Source organism: Danio rerio, chromosome 12, assembly GCF_052040795.2.
Source record: "Danio rerio strain M-AB ecotype USA chromosome 12, GRCz13ab, whole genome shotgun sequence".
In the NCBI taxonomy this organism is placed as follows: domain Eukaryota; kingdom Metazoa; phylum Chordata; class Actinopteri; order Cypriniformes; family Danionidae; genus Danio; species Danio rerio.
Window position 1 is genome coordinate 3445376 of NC_141032.1, and position 23752 is coordinate 3469127.

Consider the following 23752-nt stretch of genomic DNA (forward strand, 5'->3'; position numbering starts at 1 on the left):
AACACTTACGTTTTCTCATGAGATCAGGCTCGATTAAACTATGCTTAGTGTAACAAAGCCATAGCTGGTTTGATTGTTACCATGATTTGACTACAATAATATTGTTATTTGTAGTGAAAATATGGTAAATTTTTAGAAGTGAAAATAACACCTAATATCTAATGAGTACAAAATAAAAGGCACAAACACACACACACATATATATATATACACATACATTCACACACATATATACACACACACACACACGCACACACACACACACACACACGTTAAAATACCCATTAAAGTGGCTGGTGATTTTATGACACATCTTATGAACAGTCAGAAGCCGTATTGGGTTTAAATAAATTATGCATACAAGTACATCTGCATAATAAATAAATTTATTAAAATCAAAATCATACAACCTTATCAGTTCCTCAGATAAAAAAAAAAACACCAACAAAAAGAGGAGCAAAACAAAAAGAACAGTCAATAACAGCATTTGGTAGTGTCAACGGAGAGCAGGCACGTTCAGAGAACATTAGGAAAAAGAGATCGTTTTGGCATGTTCACGCAAACCACTGGCCTGCAGTGAGGAACGTGTTTGTGCAAATATCAGAAGGAACATGAACACTTGTTTCCAATCTTTCAATGAAAATAACTCAATGTTAAAACATTTTAATAGGAACCACAAAAAGCAAATGGAGGAATTAGCAAGATCTGGACCGATGCTTTTTGGTCTGTATATCTTCAATTCAGTCTTAAAGGGATAGTTTAGGCAAAACTTAAAATTATTTACACACATTTTACACTGCAGGGCTTCACACAATTCATTCATGTTGTCCCAACACAAATCAATTAAGTTAGCTTGATAAATTTAAGTGGACTGAACAAAACAATTGGGGAAACCTTAAAAAACCCCACCAGAATTGAGTTTTCAGCCATTTTAAGTAGATTGAACAAGCAATTTGAGTGTATTTATTTCCAATCTTGTTGTTTGACTTTCTTTCGTTGAACACAAAAGGAGATATTTTGAAGCATGCTTGAATCATTGATTTTCATAATATTTTTTTTAAATCTAAGTTGAATGTCAATGGTTACAGGCTTTCAGCATTCTTCAAAATATCTTCTTTTATGTTCAACAGAAAAACAAAAGAAACTCAAAGGTTTGAAACCACTTGAAAGGGAGTAAATAGTGCATTTTCCATTTTGGGTGAACTATCCCTTTAATACTTGACGCCAACCTGTAAATCTAGAGACATAGCGAGTGCAAATGGCCTTCCCGATACACAAAACACAAACAGAGAAGAACATGCTAAGGTAGTAGATGAGCTGGGCTGTATAAACCTCAATCAATACAGTTTTCTTCATCCTTAAAAAAAGTTGCAGATCATTGAACACAAATCAATTACTCTTAATTGTTTTATGTTCAATCTTCTCAAATGTATTCTTCTTAATGTAAAACTCCAGAATTGTGTTTTCAGCTCATTTTAAGTAAGTAGATTGAACAAGCCTTTTAAGTGTACTTGTTCCAAACCTGTTTGACTTTCTTCTGTTGAACACAAAAGGGGATATTTTGAAGAATGCTTGAAACATTGACTTAAAGCTTTGTCCAGCCTGGTCAAGGCTGGTTTTAGCTGGTCATTTTCCAGCCTGACTCTATAGTATCTGGATACAGACTTTATGATGCAAGCTGAGATTACATTTCTTGGCGATGCAATATCAGACCCAATGCACTCAATGGAGCTAGTGACATCACCGTGAGTGGTAGGATTAGGGTTAGGTGAGCCCATTAAAAAGCATTGCATGAGTCTGCAGCCAGACCTCTTTCGCCTGACCAGCTAAGACCAGGCTGGAAATGGACAAAACCCCTCTAAAACCAGCCAACCAGCTTAGACTGGTTTTAGCTTTGTTTTCAGCAGGATACATTTACCTAACATATAAATAATCCACAGATTCTGTCTGGCCCTGTTTAACTGGTCTGAACTTAAATACGTTAAATACGTTTATATTACAATTACGAATTACCCCACATTCCATTATAAAAATTACAATTATTATTATTACTATTACTTTTTGTGCGCACATTGATTGCCAGTTGTATAACCATTAACTAATACTGCGATTAAACAACACAATCTCACAGCAATTCGTAACTTTTTGATTTAGTGGCTAATTTGTACGATCTAATTCTTACAATTTAGTACGACTTGCTCATCCCCCAAAGATGGTTGGGTTTAGGGGTGGGGTTAGGTGCCACGCCTCCTTTTTAAAATCGTAGAATTTCGTACGACTTAACTATGCTCATACGAATTCGTATGAATTATCCACTAAACTGGGAAACCGTAAAACACTTACGTTTTCTCATGAGATCAGGCTCGATTAAACTATGCTTAGTGTAACAAAGCCATAGCTGGTTTGATTGTTACCATGATTTGACTACAATAATATTGTTATTTGTAGTGAAAATATGGTAAATTTTTAGAAGTGAAAATAAAACCTAATAGCTAATGAGTACAAAATAAAAGGCACAAAAAATAAACACACACACACACACCAAATAGTTAAAATATCTATTAAAGTGGCTGGTGATTTTATGACACATCTTATGAACAGTCAGAAGCCGAATTGCGTTTAAATAAATTATGCATACAAGTACATCTGCATAATAAATACATTTATTAAAATCAAAATCATACAACCTTATCAGTTCCTCAGATAAAAAAAAAAACACCAACAAAAAGAGGAGCAAAACAAAAAGAACAGTCAATAACAGCATTTGGTAGTGTCAACGGAGAGCAGGCACGTTCAGAGAACATTAGGAAAAAGAGATCGTTTTGGCATGTTCACGCAAACCACTGGCCTGCAGTGAGGAACGTGTTTGTGCAAATATCAGAAGGAACATGAACACTTGTTTTTAATCTTTCAATGGAAATAACTCAATGTTAAAACATTTTAATAGGAACCACAAAAAGCAAATGGAGGAATTAGCAAGATTTGGTCTGTATATCTTCAATTCAGTCTTAAAGGGATAGTTTAGCCAAAACTTCAAATTATTTACACACATTTTACACTGCAGGGCTTCACACAATTCATTCATGTTGTCCCAACACAAATCAATTAAGTTAGCTTGATAAATTTAAGTGGACTGAACAAAACAATTGGGGAAACCTTAAAAAAAAAAAGCAACCAGAATTGAGTTTTCAGCTCATTTTAAGTAGATTGAACAAGCATTTTGAGTGTATTTATTTCCAATCTTGTTGTTTGACCTTCTTTCGTTGAACACAAAAGGAGATATTTTGAAGCATGCTTGAATCATTGATTTTCATAATATTTTTTTTAAATCTAAGTTGAATGTCAATGGTTACAGGCTTTCAGCATTCTTCAAAATAACTTATTTTATGTTCAACACAAAAACAAAAGAAACTCAAAGGTTTGAAACCACTTGAAAGGGAGTAAGTAGTGCATTTCCCATTTTGGGTGAACTATCCCTTTAATACTTGACGCCAACCTGTAAATCTAGAGACATAGCGAGTGCAAATGGCCTTCCCGATACACAAAACACAAACAGAGAAGAACATGCTAAGGTAGTAGATGAGCTGGGCTGTATAAACCTCAATCAATACAGTTTTCTTCATCCTTAAAAAAAGTTGCAGATCATTGAACACAAATCAATTACTCTTAATTGTTTTATGTTCAATCTTCTCAAATGTATTCTTCTTAATGTAAAACTCCAGAATTGTGTTTTCAGCTCATTTTAAGTAAGTCGATTGAACAAGCCTTTTAAGTGTACTTGTTCCAAACCTGTTTGACTTTCTTCTGTTGAACACAAAAGGGGATATTTTGAAGAATGCTTGAAACATTGACTTAAAGCTTTGTCCAGCCTGGTCAAGGCTGGTTTTAGCTGGTCATTTTCCAGCCTGACTCTATAGTATCTGGATACAGACTTTATGATGCAAGCTGAGATTACATTTCTTGGCGATGCAATATCAGACCCAATGCACTCAATGGAGCTAGTGACATCACCGTGAGTGGTAGGATTAGGGTTAGGTGAGCCCATTAAAAAGCATTGCATGAGTCTGCAGCCAGACCTCTTTCGCCTGACCAGCTAAGACCAGGCTGAAAATGGACAAAACCCCTCTAAAACCAGCCAACCAGCTTAGACTGGTTTTAGCTTTGTTTTCAGCAGGATACATTTACCTAACATATAAATAATCCACAGATTCTGTCTGGCCCTGTTTAACTGGTCTGAACTTAAATACGTTAAATACGTTTATATTACAATTACGAATTATCCCACATTCCATTATAAAAATTACAATTATTATTATTACTATTATTTTTTGTGCGCACATTGATTGCCAGTTGTATAACCATTAACTAATACTGCGATTAAACAACACAATCTCACAGCAATTCGTAACTTTTTGATTTAGTGGCTAATTTGTACGATCTAATTCTTACAATTTAGTACGACTTGCTCATCCCCCAAAGATGGTTGGGTTTAGGGGTGGGGTTAGGTGCCACGCCTCCTTTTTAAAATCGTAGAATTTCGTACGACTTAACTATGCTCATACGAATTCGTACGAATTATCCACTAAACTGGGAAACCGTAAAACACTTACGTTTTCTCATGAGATTAGGCTCGATTAAACTATGCTAAGTGTAACAAAGCCATAGCTGGTTTGATTGCTACCATGGTTTAACTACAGTAATATTGTTATTTGTAGTGAAAATATGGTAAATTTTTAGAAGTGAAAATAAAACCTAATATCTAATGAGTACAAAATAAAAGGCACAAAAAATAAACACACATACACACACACACCAACTATAGTTAAAATACCCATTAAAGTGGCTGGTGATTTTATGACACATCTTATGAACAGTCAGAAGCCGTATTGCGTTTAAATAAATTATGCATACAAGTACATCTGCATAATAAATAAATTTATTAAAATCAAAATCATACAACCTTATCAAAAAAAAAACACCAACAAAAAGAGGAGCAAAACAAAAAGAACAGTCAATAACAGCATTTGGTAGTGTCAACGGAGAGCAGGCACGTTCAGAGAACATTAGGAAAAAGAGATCGTTTTGGCATGTTCACGCAAACCACTGGCCTGCAGTGAGGAACGTGTTTGTGCAAATATCAGAAGGAACATGAACACTTGTTTTTAATCTTTCAATGGAAATAACTCAATGTTAAAACATTTTAATAGGAACCACAAAAAGCAAATGGAGGAATTAGCAAGATCTGGACCAATGCTTTTTGGTTTGTATATCTTCAATTCAGTCTTAAAGGGATAGTTTAGCCAAAACTTCAAATTATTTACACACATTTTACACTGCAGGGCTCCACACAATTCATTCATGTTGTCCCAACACAAATCAATTAAGCTTGATAAATTTAAGTGGACTGAACGTAAAACAATTGGGTTATCCTAAAAAAAGCCAACAGAATTGTTTTCAGCTCATATTAAGTAAGTAGACTGAACAAGCGTTTTAAGTGTACTTGTTCCAAACCTGTTTGACTTTCCTCTGCTGAACACAAAAGGAGATATTTTGAAGAATGCTTGAATCATTGACTTCCAGTATTTTTAATGTACTATGAATGTCAATGGTTTCAGGCTTTCAGCATTCTTCAAAATATCTTCTTTCATGTAACAGAAAAACAAAACAAACTCATAAAGGTTTAAAACCACTTGAAAGTGAGTAAATGGTTTAATACCCATAATGAAAAATGCACTAGTCCTTTAATACTTGATGCCAACCTATAAATCTAGAGACATACGGAGTGCAAATGTCCTTCTGAATACACAAAACTTAAACAGAGAAGAACATGCTGAGAAACATTGGCAGTGGATGAGCTGGCCTGCACAAACCTTGCATCATTACCGTTTTCTTCATCCAGATCATCACACACAAATCAATTAAGCTTAATAAACTGAAGTGGATTGAACATAAAACAATTAAGTTGTCCCAAAAAAACCTCCACAATTGTGTTGTTTCAGCATCTGTTCCAAACCTGTTTGACTTTCTTCTGTTGAACACTAAAGGAGATACTTCGAAGAATGCTTTAAACATTGACTTCCACTGTATTTTCTAATCTACTATGAATGTCAATGGTTACAGGTTTTCAGCATTCTTTTATGTTCAACAGAAAGACAAAAGAAACCCAAAAAGGTTTGACACCACTTGAAAGTGAGTGCATTTTTCGTTTTGTGTATTAAACTATTCCCTTAATACTTAACGGCAACCTATAAATCTAGAGGCATACCGAGTGCAAATGGCCTTCTGGATACACAAAACACAAACCGAGAAGAACATGCTGAGAAACATTGGCAGCAGATGAGCTGGCCTGCATAAATCTTGCAAACAAAATGCTAAGATGATGCATCAATACAGTTTTCTTCATCCCTGGAGACGTTGCAGATCATCGCACACAAATCTAAAGGGCTGTGCTGGGCATATTTATGGCCTTTAGGAAAAGGACAACTCAATAAAGATGATGTCAAAGCCACAAAAAATGTGGATAAAATCATTTCAGTAAGAAAATAATTGCGCAATCCTTTCGAAACGCTCTTATGAAAGGGACTCGCTTTATGTAAATCACTTGGCAGTTCTCAGAACGCAGTATTTCAAGAGGAAAAAGAGTGTCAGCCACCCTGTTTCTTCATTTAAAAGTACCAGATACAATGAAAAAACATTTTCTTGCTCAATATTAGTCTTGTCTCCCATTATAAAAATACCACAAATCTTAAATCCCCATACATTTACATGAGCAGCACATCACTTCAATCATAAGTTTGTGTTAAAAACAGGAGAAAACATCAATGTTTATAAATGAAAACCAACTGAAAGACACTTTGAGATATGTTCTTCTTCTGCTTAAGTAAATGTATGTTGGTTTAAGATTGTTTAGATTTTTGTTCTGGCAAAGGAGATACAACATACTGTAGTCTGTGAATGTGATCTAACTAGCGTTTCTTATTTGCAACCATCACAATCTGTGCTCAGTTATTCTGCCTGTTCCTTTGGTATAGATAGTGTTGTGGAAAGCATGAGAAAGTTGATGCTCCATGATGATGCATTCGTATACCAGACGTCAATGGCGAGTCTTGCGTGGGCACCACTCGGTGTCTGGGTAGAGCTTGCAGTGAACCGTTTTAAACCTGAAAACATATTGATTCCTTAATACAGCACGGAAATGATACAGTTTTACAACTGTAAATAGACATTGTGAAGTGAGAAACCAAAAGAGGGCGGAGCTACAGATGCCTGTGTGTCAGCATAGTGGCGGATTCAAAAACAAGACAAGAGCTGCGGTCACGTTAGAGGTTGAGCATGTGATATTCTGTCGTGCGGCGCTGCGAAAAGGGGCGGGATTAATCAAGCTTATTAGACATTTAATAAGCGAGCGATTGCTCCATGTTTTAAATTTCTGTCAAGAGGTTTTGATCCTCGATTGGTCTCACGCAGTCAAGTAATGCGATTTCACAGGTCTGAGTTGCACCGCAGCAACCTGAGTTTCCGGTCTGACGCATTCGTGTGTGTGTGTATGAACGGAAGTCTATGGGGAGAAAAGCCCAGTGTGACTGGAGCTTTACATCCTATACTAATGAGGGAGAGATGGTCACTAGTGGGCGGGGCTTTCCCCCTCTGATGACATGAACAAAGGGAGAATGTCAATCAAAGTGTTTCTGCAGACTGTTTTTATTAAGTGTAAATATAAAAAATTTGAGGTAAACATGCTGCATGTTGGATTGACACCTAGTGGTTGACCTAGATATTTTTGCCACTTGTTTAAAAATGTAAGCGTTGATAAAAAGTTTCATCTCTGATGGAGGAATTTGACATTTCTTTACTATTTGCTTCAAAGAGTCTTGAAAAATATCTAGTCAAATATTATGTGCTGTCATCATGGCAAAGATAAAATAAATCAGTTATTAGAGATGAGTTAATAAAACTATTATGTTTCGAAATGTGTTGGAGAAATCTGCTCTCTGTTAAAAAGAAATTGGGGAAAACATAAAAAGGGCTACTAATAATTCAGGGGGTTTAATAATTCTGACTTCAACTGTATATAATAAAACAAAAACAAAAACTGTGTATAAAAACAAACGTTTTTTGTGATTACTACCCACACTTGTTCAGCATGATCATTACATTAATCAAAAGTGACAGTAAAGTCTTTTATTACATTATGGAAAAAAAGAAAAAGGTTTCATATTAGTAACTCATATAAGAGACATTTTTAGGTTATAGATTAATGCTTTCATAAGCATGGATTTAAAGAATTAGTCAAATTTTATTCTAAAATCAAAGTTACAATTAGCTATTTTAAAGAAACAAACACTTTTAATGAGCAAAAATGCATTAAATTGTATAAAGGCAATTGCAAAATTATTATTATTTTTAATTGTACCGTGTTGGGTCTTCAGCCAATGAAAACGCTCCTCCAACACTGACCACATTCCTCCTGTTCTCGAATCCACCATAACTGAGGGTCACCTGTGGAGGAAAAGCCAAGGATTACAGATTTATCAAGCAGAACAGGCATTATGGGATTAGAGTAGGCAAGTGTTTAGTGTATATAACCCTAACCCATGGCGTGTGGGGAGAAAAGAGGGGTCTTGGTTTTTATTCACAGGGAAACAAACCTACATCATGTCTATAACTCCTTTTGCAGCAGATCTGTAATAATGTTAGCTGATTACTCTGTTAGTGTGTCTGTCGGTGCTCTGACCTGTCGCAGGATGTTTTCTGCAGGCAGTCTCTGCAGGTTCTCCAGGTGTGAGTGAAACAGGCCTGTGTGGGTGAGAGGAACCTCCAGCAGCGCCTCGATGATGTAGCCAATTGTACAGTCATCTGGCAGACGGATCTTCTCTGCTGTTGTGATAAAGTTTCCAAGACTGCAAGACAGAAAGAAACCGGATATTTTAGTTGTACACAGCAATTAATATATACTGTATGATATTCCATACAAGGTTCTTCCTACTTTCTAAAGTCAAGTTCAAGCACTTTTCAAACACTTTCCAGGTGCATTATAAAACTTTCCCAGCACTTTACATGTAAAGTAAATGACAAATGGAAGATAAATGACATCAGTATGTAACAGAGGTCACGTTAAGCCTGATTTATACTTCTGCGTCAAGTGACCGGCGTAACCCACGGTGCATGCAACGCGCGTGGCTGTGCATTTATACTTCTGCACGCTGTCTCTGTTGGTCTGCATTAACACTTCCGAAACGCTAGTTGGCAGTAAGGTGTAAATGTTCCTCGGTGTCGAGTTTCTTCGCTGCTGTTTTGCTTTTCCTGAACACTTCCTGAATGTACAAGAGGCTCAAACTCGCTCATTTTGAGGCAGGAACCGGCGGACGTGCAACAACTTTAACTATGAGGTAAACACAAAACAAAACTTTCTATCCGGAGCTCCTTCACGGGACTCCACACTTGTAAACAATCGCTCCATCAGGCTAGCACCATTCGCGCGGCTCTCGGTCCAGCCCAGACTCATCAGCGCTACCAAGCCGACCAATCACAGAGCTTGCGCTACGCGTCGTTGCGACGTGTAGTTACATTTTTTGAGAGGTGCACGTCAGCAACGCCGACATCATGGCGAAGGGCTATGCGTCAGCGCCGTAGCATACGCCAGCGTTTGACGCAGAAGTATAAATCAGCCTTAACAGCGCTGATATATAAGTATTTAAAATGTTGATTTTAGACTTTGTCATTGTCCGTCATTTTGAAAGAGAGGGTTGTAAAAATTATTGACCGTCAATTAATTTGCATGTTTACGTTTTTTTTTCATTTATATTTTAATAATGAACTTGCACGACGAGCATATCGGCTAAATTATTCATTTATTTATTTGACAAATGAACAAAACCTCATATCTGCCTTAACTCATATCTTTCTCCTGCGTCGACCTGAGCTGGGTGCTTGCCTGTGCGTAATCAAACGCATCAAGAGAGACTGATGCAGAGGCAACTGTCATTAAATTCTGTGTCTTTGCCTCCGTTTTAAATTTGTTCTGGAGGCTGAAGCCGCGTTCGGCTGCCACACTGGAGAGTCTTGCCAGAAGCAGCCCGGACTCTACAGGCAGACTCGGGCCAGATCTGGTTAACAGGAATCGGGCCAGTGGTTTACAGCCGCATCACACTCATGTGCGGGAGCGAGCTGCGGGCCATACTCGGCCTGGATAACACTCACCGATGCAGAGTCAGAGCCGCCGAAGGGCAGCCGAGCTCGGGCCGATTACTACCTGCAATCTGGGTAGCGCCACTTCAGCAGCGTTTTGTAGTTAGGAAACATTTCTCCTAAGGAAGTGATCAGAAGTTTGCTGGATTCTCTGAATGTGGGATTTCCCCGTCTTGCAAGCACTTGTTTCACCGGGAAATAGTACTGCAGCACGCGCTCCTTCAGCACCAGGGGCGCGGCTTCACCCCTCTGCGTTCACTCCAAACCACCTGACCTCCTTGTTGCCGCTTGGTTGGCCCGTAACAACAGCTGTCGGCGACTGAGGATTTGTGTCTGTTTGTTCTTCATCGTCCACTGCATCACTTCCTCTTTTTTCACCTTTATTATTAATATCACAACTATTTGGCCGTTTAAAGAAACTCACACTCAGCTGCTGTGAGATTTTTGCAACTGTACGCAGCGGTGACAAAACAAGGGCAATCGCCATCAGCTGGACAGGAGTGGGAATTACAGTTAGCTACAAATTACAGTAGATCACCCTCAGCATAATCACCTTCAGATTTTTCCGTCTCTGCTGAAAAAAATCTGTCAATGACGGAAAATATTCGGTTAACGCGACCTCTGGTGTGTAATAAGCTCATGGAAATTTGGAACAAGCGGAGGATAAGCCATTCTTTTATCCTGAATTTTAGCTTTCTTAACTTTCTTAACATTTTTAAGAAAGGGAAAAAAAAAATTCTCACAGAATTAAAATCAAATAAAACATGCTCGATAGTTAAAATGCTTTTACAAAGAGCATACAAGAGAATCTTCTCGAAGTATTTATTGTGCTTTTTTTAATTCGATGTTTGACGTAATCTCAACTGAATCATAAGAGGGTGGGAAACAGTAGCTCCTCCTCTTAAAAACAAAAAATTGCCATACAGTCGTCCGGCAGACGGATCTTCTCGGCCGACGTGATAAGGTTTCCAAAAACGTGATACAGAAAGAAACCAGATTTTTGGTTTCAAACTGTTTCCTCATTTTCCAAAGTTAAATTTAAGCACTTTCAAACAGTTTCCAGGTGCATTTTAAAACTTTTCCAGTGACATCAGTGTGTAATAACTGCTTATGATCTATTACTGAACTGATACCTCAATAATCCTCGTCTGCATTGCAGTGCATCGGAAAAAAAACAAACTATAATTCTGACACCTCTTGTTCACACAGTCTCAGAGCATTAGAAGTGTAACTTCACCTGGCCCATGGACTCATTTTGAGCGCTAAACCTCGACTGATGCAGAAACCAGCTCCACCAGTGGCAAACCAGAACTTCACTGACACCTGCAGAACACACAACATTAATAAAATACAAGCTTAAAGGGATAATTCACCCAAAAATGAACATTTACTCGATATTTACTCTCAATCTAGTGGTTTCAAAACTTCTTTATTCTGTTGGAGAAAGCTAAAAATCCTGCACCCATTGACTTCCATAGTAGGGAAAACAAATATTATGGATGTCAATGGTCAAGATATCTTCTTTTGGGTTGAACTGAAGAAAAAAAAAAAAACAAAGCTTTAAGCATAAGAATGAGTAAATGATGACAACGTTTTTATTTTTGGGTGAACTATCCCTTTAATCTTTCGTCCTGTAATTCGTCCCAGAGAAAACCAATGAGGAGCTCACCGATCCGTCGCTCTTGACTCTCTCTGCAGCCTCTATAGGATGATCCAGGCTAGGCCGGCCCAGATACACATCCTGTGTGTGAGAGTACGAGGACAGAAGCTCCAGTAGACTGGGCAGGATCACATAGTTATCATCATCCACATGACAAAACCACCTGAAAAACATCAGACAGATAGAGAGAGAGAGAAAAATAAAAAGAAAACACTGTAAAAATCAAAGTTTATTGTCAATTCTGCCACATGACATACAGAGAATTGAAATGGAGTTACTCTCAGACCCTGGGTGCATACAAAAGATAAAAACACTACAAGACGAATGTGAATGTACTATAAATATAAATACAACATACAAAAATTTATCAAAAATACAGAAATAAACATACAAAAATACTATATGCAAATAAAGACAGATATCAGGGAGAGTGCAAATACGCGACAGCAGCATGAAGCAGCATAACGAGTAGTTTTAAACATCTGCAAATCAATGGAAGTGATTGAGAAGTGAAAGATTCCAATGGCCGCATCGGCTCGTACGTCAAGAATGAGCTCAATATGCTATGAATGAATGCAATGCAATGTGATGGACTCAACTTTTTCTGTGACTCGATGAACTTGTCATACTCCACAGACATCTTGCAGCACAGGGCTTGGCGTGTGTGAGCCGCCGAGCAGTTGGTGTTGATGATGTTCAGCCCTTGAGGAGACAATGACATGATGACCATGACTCAACGCTTCATGATTTATCAGAGGGCATATTACAGAAAGATCTCAGCTGAGTCTGAAAGCCTAGAGAGTTTACTTGTTGCCTTATAGCCTAGTTAGGTTGGTGCATGAAGACACAGCGAAATACTGATTTCTAAGACATCATAATCATTTAAATCACATTCAACAGTAGAGAGAGAGCTTTGCTGATAACAAGGCCCACACAAAATCCACCTGGGATTTTTAGCCCATCATTGAGTCTATTTATTTACCTTTGTAAATGTGTGTAAATTTACATTTATTCAGTTTTTAACCTCTCAAACTCCGGGTCTGTGACGTCATCAACTTTCGCTTTCAGATTTAAAGGGCTAGCATTGCACCAGACCCTCTTAAGTGGTTTCGTTTCAAAGTGTAGAAGCTATATTTTATGCACATATGCATTACTTTGGTTTTTATTCTACTTTATCAAAGTTATTTACACTTAAATACACAGTATTTTGGATACCCGAGCTGGGTATTGAACTTTTCATATTTTTCATATGGTTCATGTATGACACATGTACAAGTTATAGCTCAAATGAAAGCTCTTGCCGGTGCTCATACGGTTCTAGCATTCATTTTACTGAATTATATTCACATATCAAACAGTTGTCGAAAGAATCGCGGTGTTTCCATGATGCAGAGATGTAAACAATACATTTATGATCAATAAGCAGCCCCAGATAGCACAGACAGCTGTCATCTCTTACCTTATGCTGTGTGCTTCAGGGCCATTCTCCTCTGTTTTTGAGGTGATGTGCATAAGTAATCATTATTTATGTTATGGTCCAAACACAGTGAATTATGTTTGATCAAATAAAAGAATAGTGAAATATGAAAGCAATGATCGGTCTTTTTTTAGGTGTTTATTATAACACAGATAACATATACAGATATTTTTAACATTTTCAATAGTGTTTTATGAAAATTCAAAGGGTTTTCTTTAAAATTATACCAAATATTTGCATTTACACCTCTGCATGTGGATTTGGGAAGCTTTAAAATTTGGGTAGGCAAAATCCAGGCAGAAATCCCCAAATAGCACAGGGGTTTAAGAGGTTAAATTAATAACAATAATATTATTGACTAATATGAAAACATTAATTTTGATTTATTTACAATACAGTTTGTAAAGTCATACTTTCTGTCTTATAGCAGAGATATTATATGAGAGACTTGCTTTGTTTACCAAATAAGTGGATCTAATTGGATTTGCATTGGAAATAAAAGTTTAAAAGGTATTATTTCTTTCATAATCGATGGCCGTGAAGGTCATCAGTTCACCAAACTTACCGATGTTTACTGAGTGTAACTACAGATACAAGGACGCTGGAGCGTTTAAACAGCCGCGAAAATCAGCTGGTTTATCTACGAGCTTACATAGGAGCAATCCGCTGATGCATCATGACTTTGAAACGCTCCAGTGTTCCTGTATCTGTGGCTACACTCAGTAAACAGCGGTGAGTTCGGTGCACTGATGACCTTCACAGGCAATTACAGTCATTTCTGTTGTGCATGTGAACACAAAGGCAAATCAGCGCCGTTTAAGAACGCACTCAACAGCGCTCAAATGTTAGCGGGAAATAGATTTTATTCATAGAATAGTTTTAAAAATTTCAGTATCGATTGGTACCGAAATCCAGCATCAGGACAACCTTACTAGTAATTAATTGCTTTTAACAGTCAAAGTTATTATATATAAAGATATTTGACCTGCAGTTATATAGTATATAGGTGATATCCTTGTGTGCACGTTCAATGAAGTGTATGTTTAGAATTTCTTTTTGCTCTCAAGCTAATTAGTTTTAGCTTGCATGTAATTTGAAGTATACCGGGGCCTTAAGATAGGAAGTTTCTGTAATTTGCCTCAAGAAATTAAATATTTCCACATTTTACAGTGTTGATGAAATGTAGCATGGATATGAGATTGCTCTTGCTAGCCATGCTGGTTAGTGAGCTACTCAAATAGTGAGATTTTATTAGGGTTTTTAGATGCTTTTATCCTTATTTTCACCTTATTTTTAAAATGGTGTTATAATTAAACAAGAGCTCAGAGACACTACCTGCTTTCAGCCGGAGCTCCTTGTCCTCCCCATCAGTGAAGATAAACGTCTGAAAGAGAGAAAGTCAGTACAGGAGTTTGAGATAATGTGAGATGAGGCTTTACTATATTTAAATATACAGTCTATATATATATACAGTCTATATATATATATATATATATATATATATATATATATACACACATACACTGTATATTTATATATATATATATATATATATATATATATATATATATATATATATATATATATATATATATATATATATATATATATATATATATATACTGTATATATTTAAATATAGTAATATATATAGTAAATGCCATGAGGTTATTCGAGTGAAAAAGTCACATGATGAAAGAGGAGTGTGGACTTGGTCGCGAAGTCTGCAGATTGCAAATCTAATATATATACTGTGTGTGTGTGTGAGTCTATATATATATATATATATATATATATATATATATATATATATATATATATATATATATATATATATATATATACACAGTATGTATATACAGTATATATATATATATATATATATTTATGTATATATATATATATATATATATATATATATATATATATATATATATAAAATATACATATATATATATATATATATATATAATATACATGCATATGTGTATGTGTGTGTATATATATATATATATATATATATATATATACTGTAAGTATATAAGCAGACGTATAAATGCACGACTAGACGAAAGGTAGGCGCCGTGAATCACATCGATCACTAGAAACAGAAGTATAAACCACCCTTAACAGGGGCTGCAATATTTACTACCAGATCCATTTTCAGCTGTCAGACACGCACATGAAGATATACTATAGTTATTTATAGTAAAGTGTATAGTGTTTTTTAACCATGATTGAGCTCATGCGATAAGTCCATATATTGATTATTGTGACAGGCCTAAACCTTGTGCAAAAAATAAATAAATCTTGGTATTTTTAAACACTTAAATCTGCTGAACAAAGCCCCTTTGAGAATATCTGGATTTAGGATTTAAAGACTTTCACTCGAGACTTATTGTAACATGACAAACAAACTTGTTTGAAAAATCTTGTAAACTCCCCAACAAATTAGAACCAAACCACAGTGAAAAATGCCATGAGGGTATTCGAGTGAAAAAGTCACATGAGGAAAGAGGAGTGTGGACTTGGTCCCGAAGTCTGCAGATTGCAAATCTAATAGGGAAAGAATGTTACTTCTGGCATGAGCTGGCACTTGCCAAACACACACAATCCAGCATTATGAGGAAAGCAGAGCGCTTGAAATTTCTCCTGTGCATTTTGGCCCTGTTGTGCAATGGCAAAACAATGGTTCTGTGCTGCTTTTACAGGTTAAGTCAATCTTGGGGCCCCTCTGGGCTCCACACTCGGGCCTCTGGAGAGAGGCCTCAGGAAGGGGCAGTGTCTACCGCACTGGCGCCTTTGGCAGCAAGGTTATTTCAGTAAACAAACACTAAAACTGCATCTGAAATCGCATACTTCCATACTATATAGTATGTTAAAAACACTATGAAGTACGTCCGAATTCATAGTATTTTAAAAAAAAGTATGCGAGAAGTACCCGGAAGCAAACGGACGCTACGCTTACCCATGACGCACCGCAAGAGAATAAGAGTTGAGCAATGCAACTGACGCAGGTAGGTCATGTGATAATGACCAATGGTGGATGTAGTACATCCGAATCCCATTCATACTACTCACGATCATACTATATAGTAAGGCCGTGCAATTAATCGAAATCTAATCGCAACCGCCATTTGAAATGATGTGGTTAGCTAATCCCAAAAGGCGGTGATATGGAATATATATATCATTTAATTTACCCCGGCCAAAGCAAATGCATGACTGCAGTTCGTGTGTGATAGTCTTACTAGCCAATCGAGGGAGCACACTTTAATTCTGCCCAATCTGAACACTTAATTCTGCCTCTTAATTTTCAGGGCTGTAGCTCTCTGTCATCTGAACTGTGTGATTGACAGCTGATATTAACCAATCCATTCGCGTTCTGTTCTAGCGCAGTGGGCGAATAAAAAGAGCTTGAAGGCGGGGCAAGTATTGCGGGATTTGTTTACTGAGGCAAGTTGACATGTCAACGGTTTTAAACCATTCCTGAGCGATGCGTTTGGCATTGTTTGGTGCAAATATCCCTATGAATGTCTCCTAAATACGCGCATGCGGTGAACATTTTGCAGTGAAACCGGTCGCTCGGCTACAATTTTTTGCACTCGCACAAATTCTCCCAAACAGGGCTTTACATTAACTTTTTTGATCACCAGCCACAGTGGCTAGTAGTTTTCCAACGTTACTAGCCACTCTGCATTTTCACTAGTCACAATTTTGTTTTTGGGAAAATATTTTTATATGCATAAATATGACTTTGACATGCTAAAATTACTTGATTTAGATTTTTTTTATGTCCAAATGCCTCATTCATTTCACATTTTGTGTGTCGTGTATGAGGAAATAGCTCATGGTTTCATAGTGTCATACTGCAATTAGTTTTTATTTCACAGGACTTTTCAGAACTCAAACAATAATCAAACAATAATTATTTCTTAGCCACAAGTTTTAAATGTGTCAACACAACATAAATATAGCTGTATACTTTTTATTTAACGAAACATTTCTTTTAAAAAAAAACTAAGAAAAATTATTTTAAAAATAATTATTGTCATGTATCAAAAATATGCACAGTAATCTGTCCTCGCTAAAGGACTCTCAGATCAGTTAACTACACATAAATAGAGAGTTAATCTCATGTTAAAGCAAATGTTGTTGTAAAAAATGATAATTAAACCATATAAAGCTCTGCACAAGACTTTTGGCCAGCGGAGAAAATAAAATGGTCGTGCCGAACTGAGTCTGGTTCACTTAAGGTTTTTTTTCTTCACTCCCATCAGGTGAAGTTTTTTTTCCCTCTCCGCTGTCGCCACTGGCTCGCATAGTTCAGGATTGGTAGAGCTACGCATCGATGAATTTGCTCTTCAGTGTTTAAACTCTCAGTAATGATTAAACCACACTGAACTGAGCTAAACTGAACTGAACTTAAACACTAAAACCTGAACCACACTGTTCCAGTTACTATGACCATTTATGTGAAGCTGCTTTGACACAATCTACATTGTAAAAGCGCTATACAAATAAAGCTGAATTGAATTGAATAAACAAAAATAACCGTAAGCAAAAGAAAGCAGGTGAAAAACATACTGTGTGATAAGGATGATCACACGGTTAAGGCCAATTAATAATCTGTTCAAAGCGAAAGCAAGTGCTGCTTACAAAAAGACATATTTGGAGCTCTTGAATGCATCAAGACTGTGTCTGTGGGTGCATTAGCATTACTTTTTTGCCTGACTATTTGAAAGATCCGATCACAGTTGAGTTCCAGACATGCATGCTTCAAGGATGGAAACAGGAGCGCGCACGCGCTTTAAACATCAGCTGTTAGCGCGAGTGATTATTATCCTCTCATTCGGTATTCATCTGCTTTCCTCTGCTCGCGCGAATGCAATTTTTTATTTATTTATTTTTTAATTTTTTGGTCAGTCATGCTGTTTCTCCATTCAAAGATCACATTTGCACACATATTGGGTCATTCTTATAGTCGAACCCTGCTTTTAAGAAAACCACAATTTAAAAATTATTTTCAGCCAAAGTGGCTAGAGGAGGTGTCTAACCCGCCAAAGCTGAAATCTACCCGCATTTGGCGGGTTGGCGAGTGTTAATGTAAAGCCCTGCTCCCAAATATATTTTGATGTCGCATAGATTCAATTTCGAGCCCTGCTTATTACTTCTGAAAACAAGATAATATTTTTTGGCTGTCTAGAAAAGGCATCTTGATTTTAGATATTTGGACTAGAATCAAGACAACAAATAAATGTAAAAAAATAAATAAATTCGAAGACATTTTTTTTTTTTGCATTTTCTGTGTTGGTTTTCGACAAAGTGCATCTACAACTTTTAGATGTATCCCAGAATTTATCCTTAATTCTAACAGGCTTCATTATGCAAAAGAATGCGAAAGAATTTGTAATGTGTTAGGAGTTTCACCTTTAGTAGCAGGCACAGGAACAACAGTCTAGTGAGAATCTGTGGTAAATAAAACACTTCCCACCTGCTCCTTCGCTCTGGACACCCAGGTCTGGGACAGGAGCTGCAATCTGGACTTGTGATACTTCCTAGTGGTCTTCACAGCAATAAAAATGTCTCTTAAGTCCAGGAAGTCTCTGTAGTGCGAGTTTAGATCGTCCATCTTCTGCAGGTTCTCAGGTGGAGTTGTTTGAGTAAAACTACCACCCCTGGTGTCTTCATTTGGTCTGTAGAGAGAGTTTTTGAGTGGGTGTTTGGCGGGTTTGGCATGGGGCCGCGGCTGAGGCAGATCCGCCTGACGCTGTGGAGGTTGTAAGGAGGGAATAAGCAGCACCAGCAGGGCACAGAATGCGAGGGAAAGCAGAAAGCAGGTTTTGTTGGAGCCGACATGGGATAAGTGCATTCTTCCAATGCTGAACGCCAGCTCAACCGCCCGCGCCTGCCTGACTCACTGCTGCAGAGCCCATCTTCAGTGCATCATTCTGCAAAAGCGCGCACACACACACATGCACATCAATACACTCATTTACATCATCTTTAAATCTTCAATATAATAAACTAAATAAATACTGATATGGCAAAAAAAAACACTGCGACATGACATGACTATTTGTGATGTGTTTTTCATTGAATTTATACGTAGTTTACCAAGTTGAAAAATAACACTGCTCCTCTTTGTTTAATTTTTAGAGAAAACATCCTAATCAATTGGAAAACTACCCCAAATAAAAGTATTACCCCCTTTGAGACTGATGGCCTACTCACACTATGCCATCCGTACCGTGCCCAGGCCTGTTTCCCGGATCGTTTGAGAAGTGTGACTGCGCTGAATTGGGCTCAGGATTGGTTCACTTAGCCAGCCCTGGCCCGGTTGGAAGAGGTGTGCCTGAGCTCGGTTCACTTGAGCTTTGGTGCGGTACGCTTGTAGTGTGAGTGCAAAACGCGCCAACGCGCCTTATGGACTGTTTGGCGAAATATTTGACTGCATGTCATTTTATATTAAACAACTTAGGCTGCTTTCAAACCTGTGAATCGATTCAGTTGTTCCGAAACAGAGATTAAAATTGTTACATTGTTGCTCTTTGCTCTTGGAGCGGTTCGCTTTCACACTGCAAAGTTTCTAATCGGACCAAAAGAGCTAAAACAAGTCACGTGCGAGTAAACTCTCCTCACATTGGTCAGAGTGTCAGGGTTTATTTTGCAGCGTCCCGCTCAGCTGTCAGGAGAGGTGGTGGATTGATGGTGATTGACAGGGTGCGCGCGCGATGTGTCTGAGGAGAGACACGGTGGGGAGGGGTGAGAAGGCTGCGCAACGATGCCTATTTGAGGACTGGGAGGGAGACGCGAGATTACTGGGAGATCATCACTCGTTTGCGGGCATCCGGAGACTCGCGAAACTTCCCGCCCTACTCATAATTCTCTCTTCATATCGCCGAATGCCTATTACATATCCATAAAACACTGTGATATAACCGCGCTCGGATCGGATCGCTTTCTCACTGCAATCGAACCGCTCCAGGGTTCGTTTCAATCGAGCCGAGACCACCTCATTCAAGCGATCTCGGAGCTATTACTTTGGCGCGGAACAGAGTGCGAATGCCCTGTTCACATATGCCAATCGAACCGCGCTAACTGGGCAATCGAGACACGTTCCGAAAGAAAAGTGTAGATGTGAAAGCACCCTTAAACGATATAACTAGAGAAATCTCCACTGTGCTGAGCGAGAGCGCTCACTGAACAGCGCAGCATCGATGACGTAAGCGTGCCCAGGCCCGACTGTAGTGCGAGTGTGGGCCGTCGGGGGAGACAGGAGGGGGGGACAGGCGTGCTTTGGCCTGGTTCAAGGCATTTGTACATAGTGTGAGTACGGCCTGAGAGCTGAATCACATGAAAGTCAGCTCTGAATTTTTTTTATTTACTACGTTTTACTACTTTTTTAAAAAAAATGTTAAAAATTGTTTGTGCCTTTTTTGAACATTTGAGTTTGAGACTTTTTGTTTTCTTTTTTTGTTGTTTATTTTATTCTACAATTTTGAAACATTGAGGTGTTCAATTTAATTTCTGTATTAGGAAATAAAACCTTTCTTGGTGTTCTTTTAGCCTACATTCAGTATGAGTAAAATACCCAGGTTCTTTTAAAAATGTATACTTTAATTTGTTTACTCAAGTCTTATTGGAATTGGTGACTTGTAATTTGTAATGAGTCATTTTTACAGTAAGTTATTTGTACTTTTACTTAAGCAGGGCTCGAAATTGCGACCATTTTGGTCGCATATGCGCCCGAAAATTAATCTATGCGACCTCATAATATATTTGGGCGCATTAGTGCGACTGCAGATAATGGTTGTAGTGCGACCTGTTTAGATTTTTTCTAAACACGTGCTGAATCGCTCTTCCCTGCCGCTATATTGGTTTATATACGCCGTCAATAACTCAAGGTATTCCGCTGTCAGATGACAGGGAAGGAGCTTTTATGACTAGAGGAAATGCAAACGGCTGAAGAGTGAAAACTTAAAGCACACAGGTTTGCAAACCCCACCTAAAGTTAAGGCGCAGATGAGAGCGATCATGACGAGGTGAATAATGATCCGCCAGCTGAGATCAATCGAGTACGTGCTTTTCGGAGAAAGCGCCCGAATCTCGATGCGTTGCATTCGATGCGTGTTCAGCGCAAATGTCCGCTAAAAGTCAAATCTAATACTGTACATATCATCGCCAGAGAAGCTCGCCTTTACTAAGTTTACACTGAAACTGCGGCTCATAACAAAGACCGGTATTGCGCCGGTGGTCATCGCAAGAATTCTGTTCAACCTGCTCATAAATTGGGTCGGCTGACTCGCCTGCTTTTCCACTAACACAGAAACATGAAGATCAGCTCAGACTAAACCTTTAAATTGACACAAACTGAAACCAAAACTTTTAAAGAGTGATAGAAGTGAGACTTTACTTACTTTTGTCTATTCTTACTTGAGGTGTATTTTATTATTATTTTTTATTTAGTTAGGCTACTGATGACTGTTTTGCAGCTTTCAGCCTTGAATTTAATTATTTATTATAATCTTTTGTTTGTTTTGTTGCAGAAATATTATTTATTAAACTGACATGCATATATAAACAGCAGTACAAAATAAATATTTCTTACTGCAGTGCTTCATTTTTGTTTGATGCAAACTATCCATTTATTTTTCATAAAGTAACAGACTTTTTATAGCAGATAATTTGCATTCAAGCACATTCAAGGCATCATGATGATGACAAATGTAATTCATTGTTACTATTATTGTCATTTTCATCATCATTAATATTTTATATTTATTCGACATTCATTTTAGAATTATTGCACACAAATATCAATGTCATCTCAGCATTAGTTAGATAGTTAATTTTGGTTTTTGTCAGTCCTATTAATGTTGTTTTAAAATACAATAAATCCCTTAAAATACAATTTGCAGCGGTGCTCAATCATTTTTGGTGTGTGCTCCTAATTTTTTTTCTGGTGCTCCTAAATTTCCTCTGGTGCTTCTAAATTTTTGAAGTTGGGAGCAACGGTGCTACCAAGTAAAAAAGTTAATTTCGAGCCCTGTCAAGTATGGTTTTTAGGTACTCTTTACACCTCTGAACTTCAAAATATCTTCTTTTGTGTTCCACGGAAACTCACAGAAACAAAGTTTAGGAACCAACTTAGGGTGAGTAAATTCTCATTTTTTGGGTCAACTGGCCCTTTAAATAAAGCATTCAGCAGCACACACGAAGTAATATACAATGTTTTATTATCATTTCTCTTTCTCTTTAGTTTTTATATTCACACATTCAGACTTTCTCCTTAATATAATTTCAGAAAAGTATTTTTTGCAAACTGTAAATAAGAAAATTATAGTAGCAGCCAATGACTATGAAAGTACAACTTTTTTCACATTCATTTAAATAGTGCTAATGTTGTTTTGAAATCATACTTACAAGCGATTTCAGACAAAATATTCAAAGTAACGTTGTAAACATTATTGGGACTGAGTCACAAGTTGTCACTGAACGAATGTGCCTCTATAAAACACCCTTTACCTCAATAGTAAATAGTGAGCAATTTAAATTTTCGAGTGAACTATCCCTTTAAATAAAGCGTCCATCTGCACACAAAGTAAAAAACAGTTTCATTCGCATTTCTCTTTCAATGCTGAGCTAAAACTTCACACAAACTCCACACAGCTAAAATAAAGACATTCAAATGTTAAAAACACACTCTTTTTAAAACAAAATAAAGCGTATTTTCTTCTCCTCAGCCATAACGTTAACGTTACATTGGTAACTATTGTGTCTTACCGAGAGCGGTCGGACTGGTTTCGGGTCAATATACTCCTCATTTTCCAGACTTTTAAACCGGTGAAACCACAGAAATCAGTATAGATCATGCTAGGCTGAAATAATCCGCAGGCGAAGGCTGGGTCGGTGATTTCAGCAGCTTTTCGTCGAGTAGAAATCAGCATGAATCACACAAGCCTTATTGTTCCTGCTTGACTTCTTCTGCTTCTGGAGCTCATATGTTCAGTCAGTTTCCGCTGTTTATTATAAAGTTTCACGCATATCTTTGGTTTCAGCAGCTCAAACTCTCTGTTGTTCAGTTGTGCATCATCTCTGCTGTCTTGGGTTGTTTATAATGACCTCTGCGTCTGCGCGTTGCCAAATATATATCCAACAACTACATTGTCCTTTCTGTTGATGCCAAAGACGCACGTTTTGAAAACCAGCGCCCTCTGGCGGATGTGGATGTCGTCACTATGCCTTTTATTGATGATTTACGCACACACGCACGCGCACACACACATTTGATTGTTTTATTTGGAATGACGAATACTAATCAAAGCAACACAGAGTGCAAATAATCACAAAAAGCCCATTATGTTTCACGGACATAGTCTAGATAAATACAATTACTTAATATCTTTTATGGGACATGTTTTAAT

General features: G+C 37.5%; 1 protein-coding gene across 1 annotated transcript; it reads right to left on the bottom strand.

Moving 5' to 3' along the window:
* Positions 1-256: 256 nt before the first annotated feature.
* Positions 257-23547, bottom strand: rfng (RFNG O-fucosylpeptide 3-beta-N-acetylglucosaminyltransferase; the record flags this gene model as incomplete). The annotated part of the gene is given in 11 exon segments (NM_001001830.4): positions 257-1587; positions 4161-4174; positions 5365-7160; positions 8414-8499; positions 8735-8900; positions 11426-11511; positions 11858-12011; positions 12448-12550; positions 14661-14709; positions 18820-19276; positions 23112-23547. Coding segments are annotated over 8 exon segments (1089 nt in total).
* Between the last annotated feature and the right edge of the window lie 205 nt (positions 23548-23752).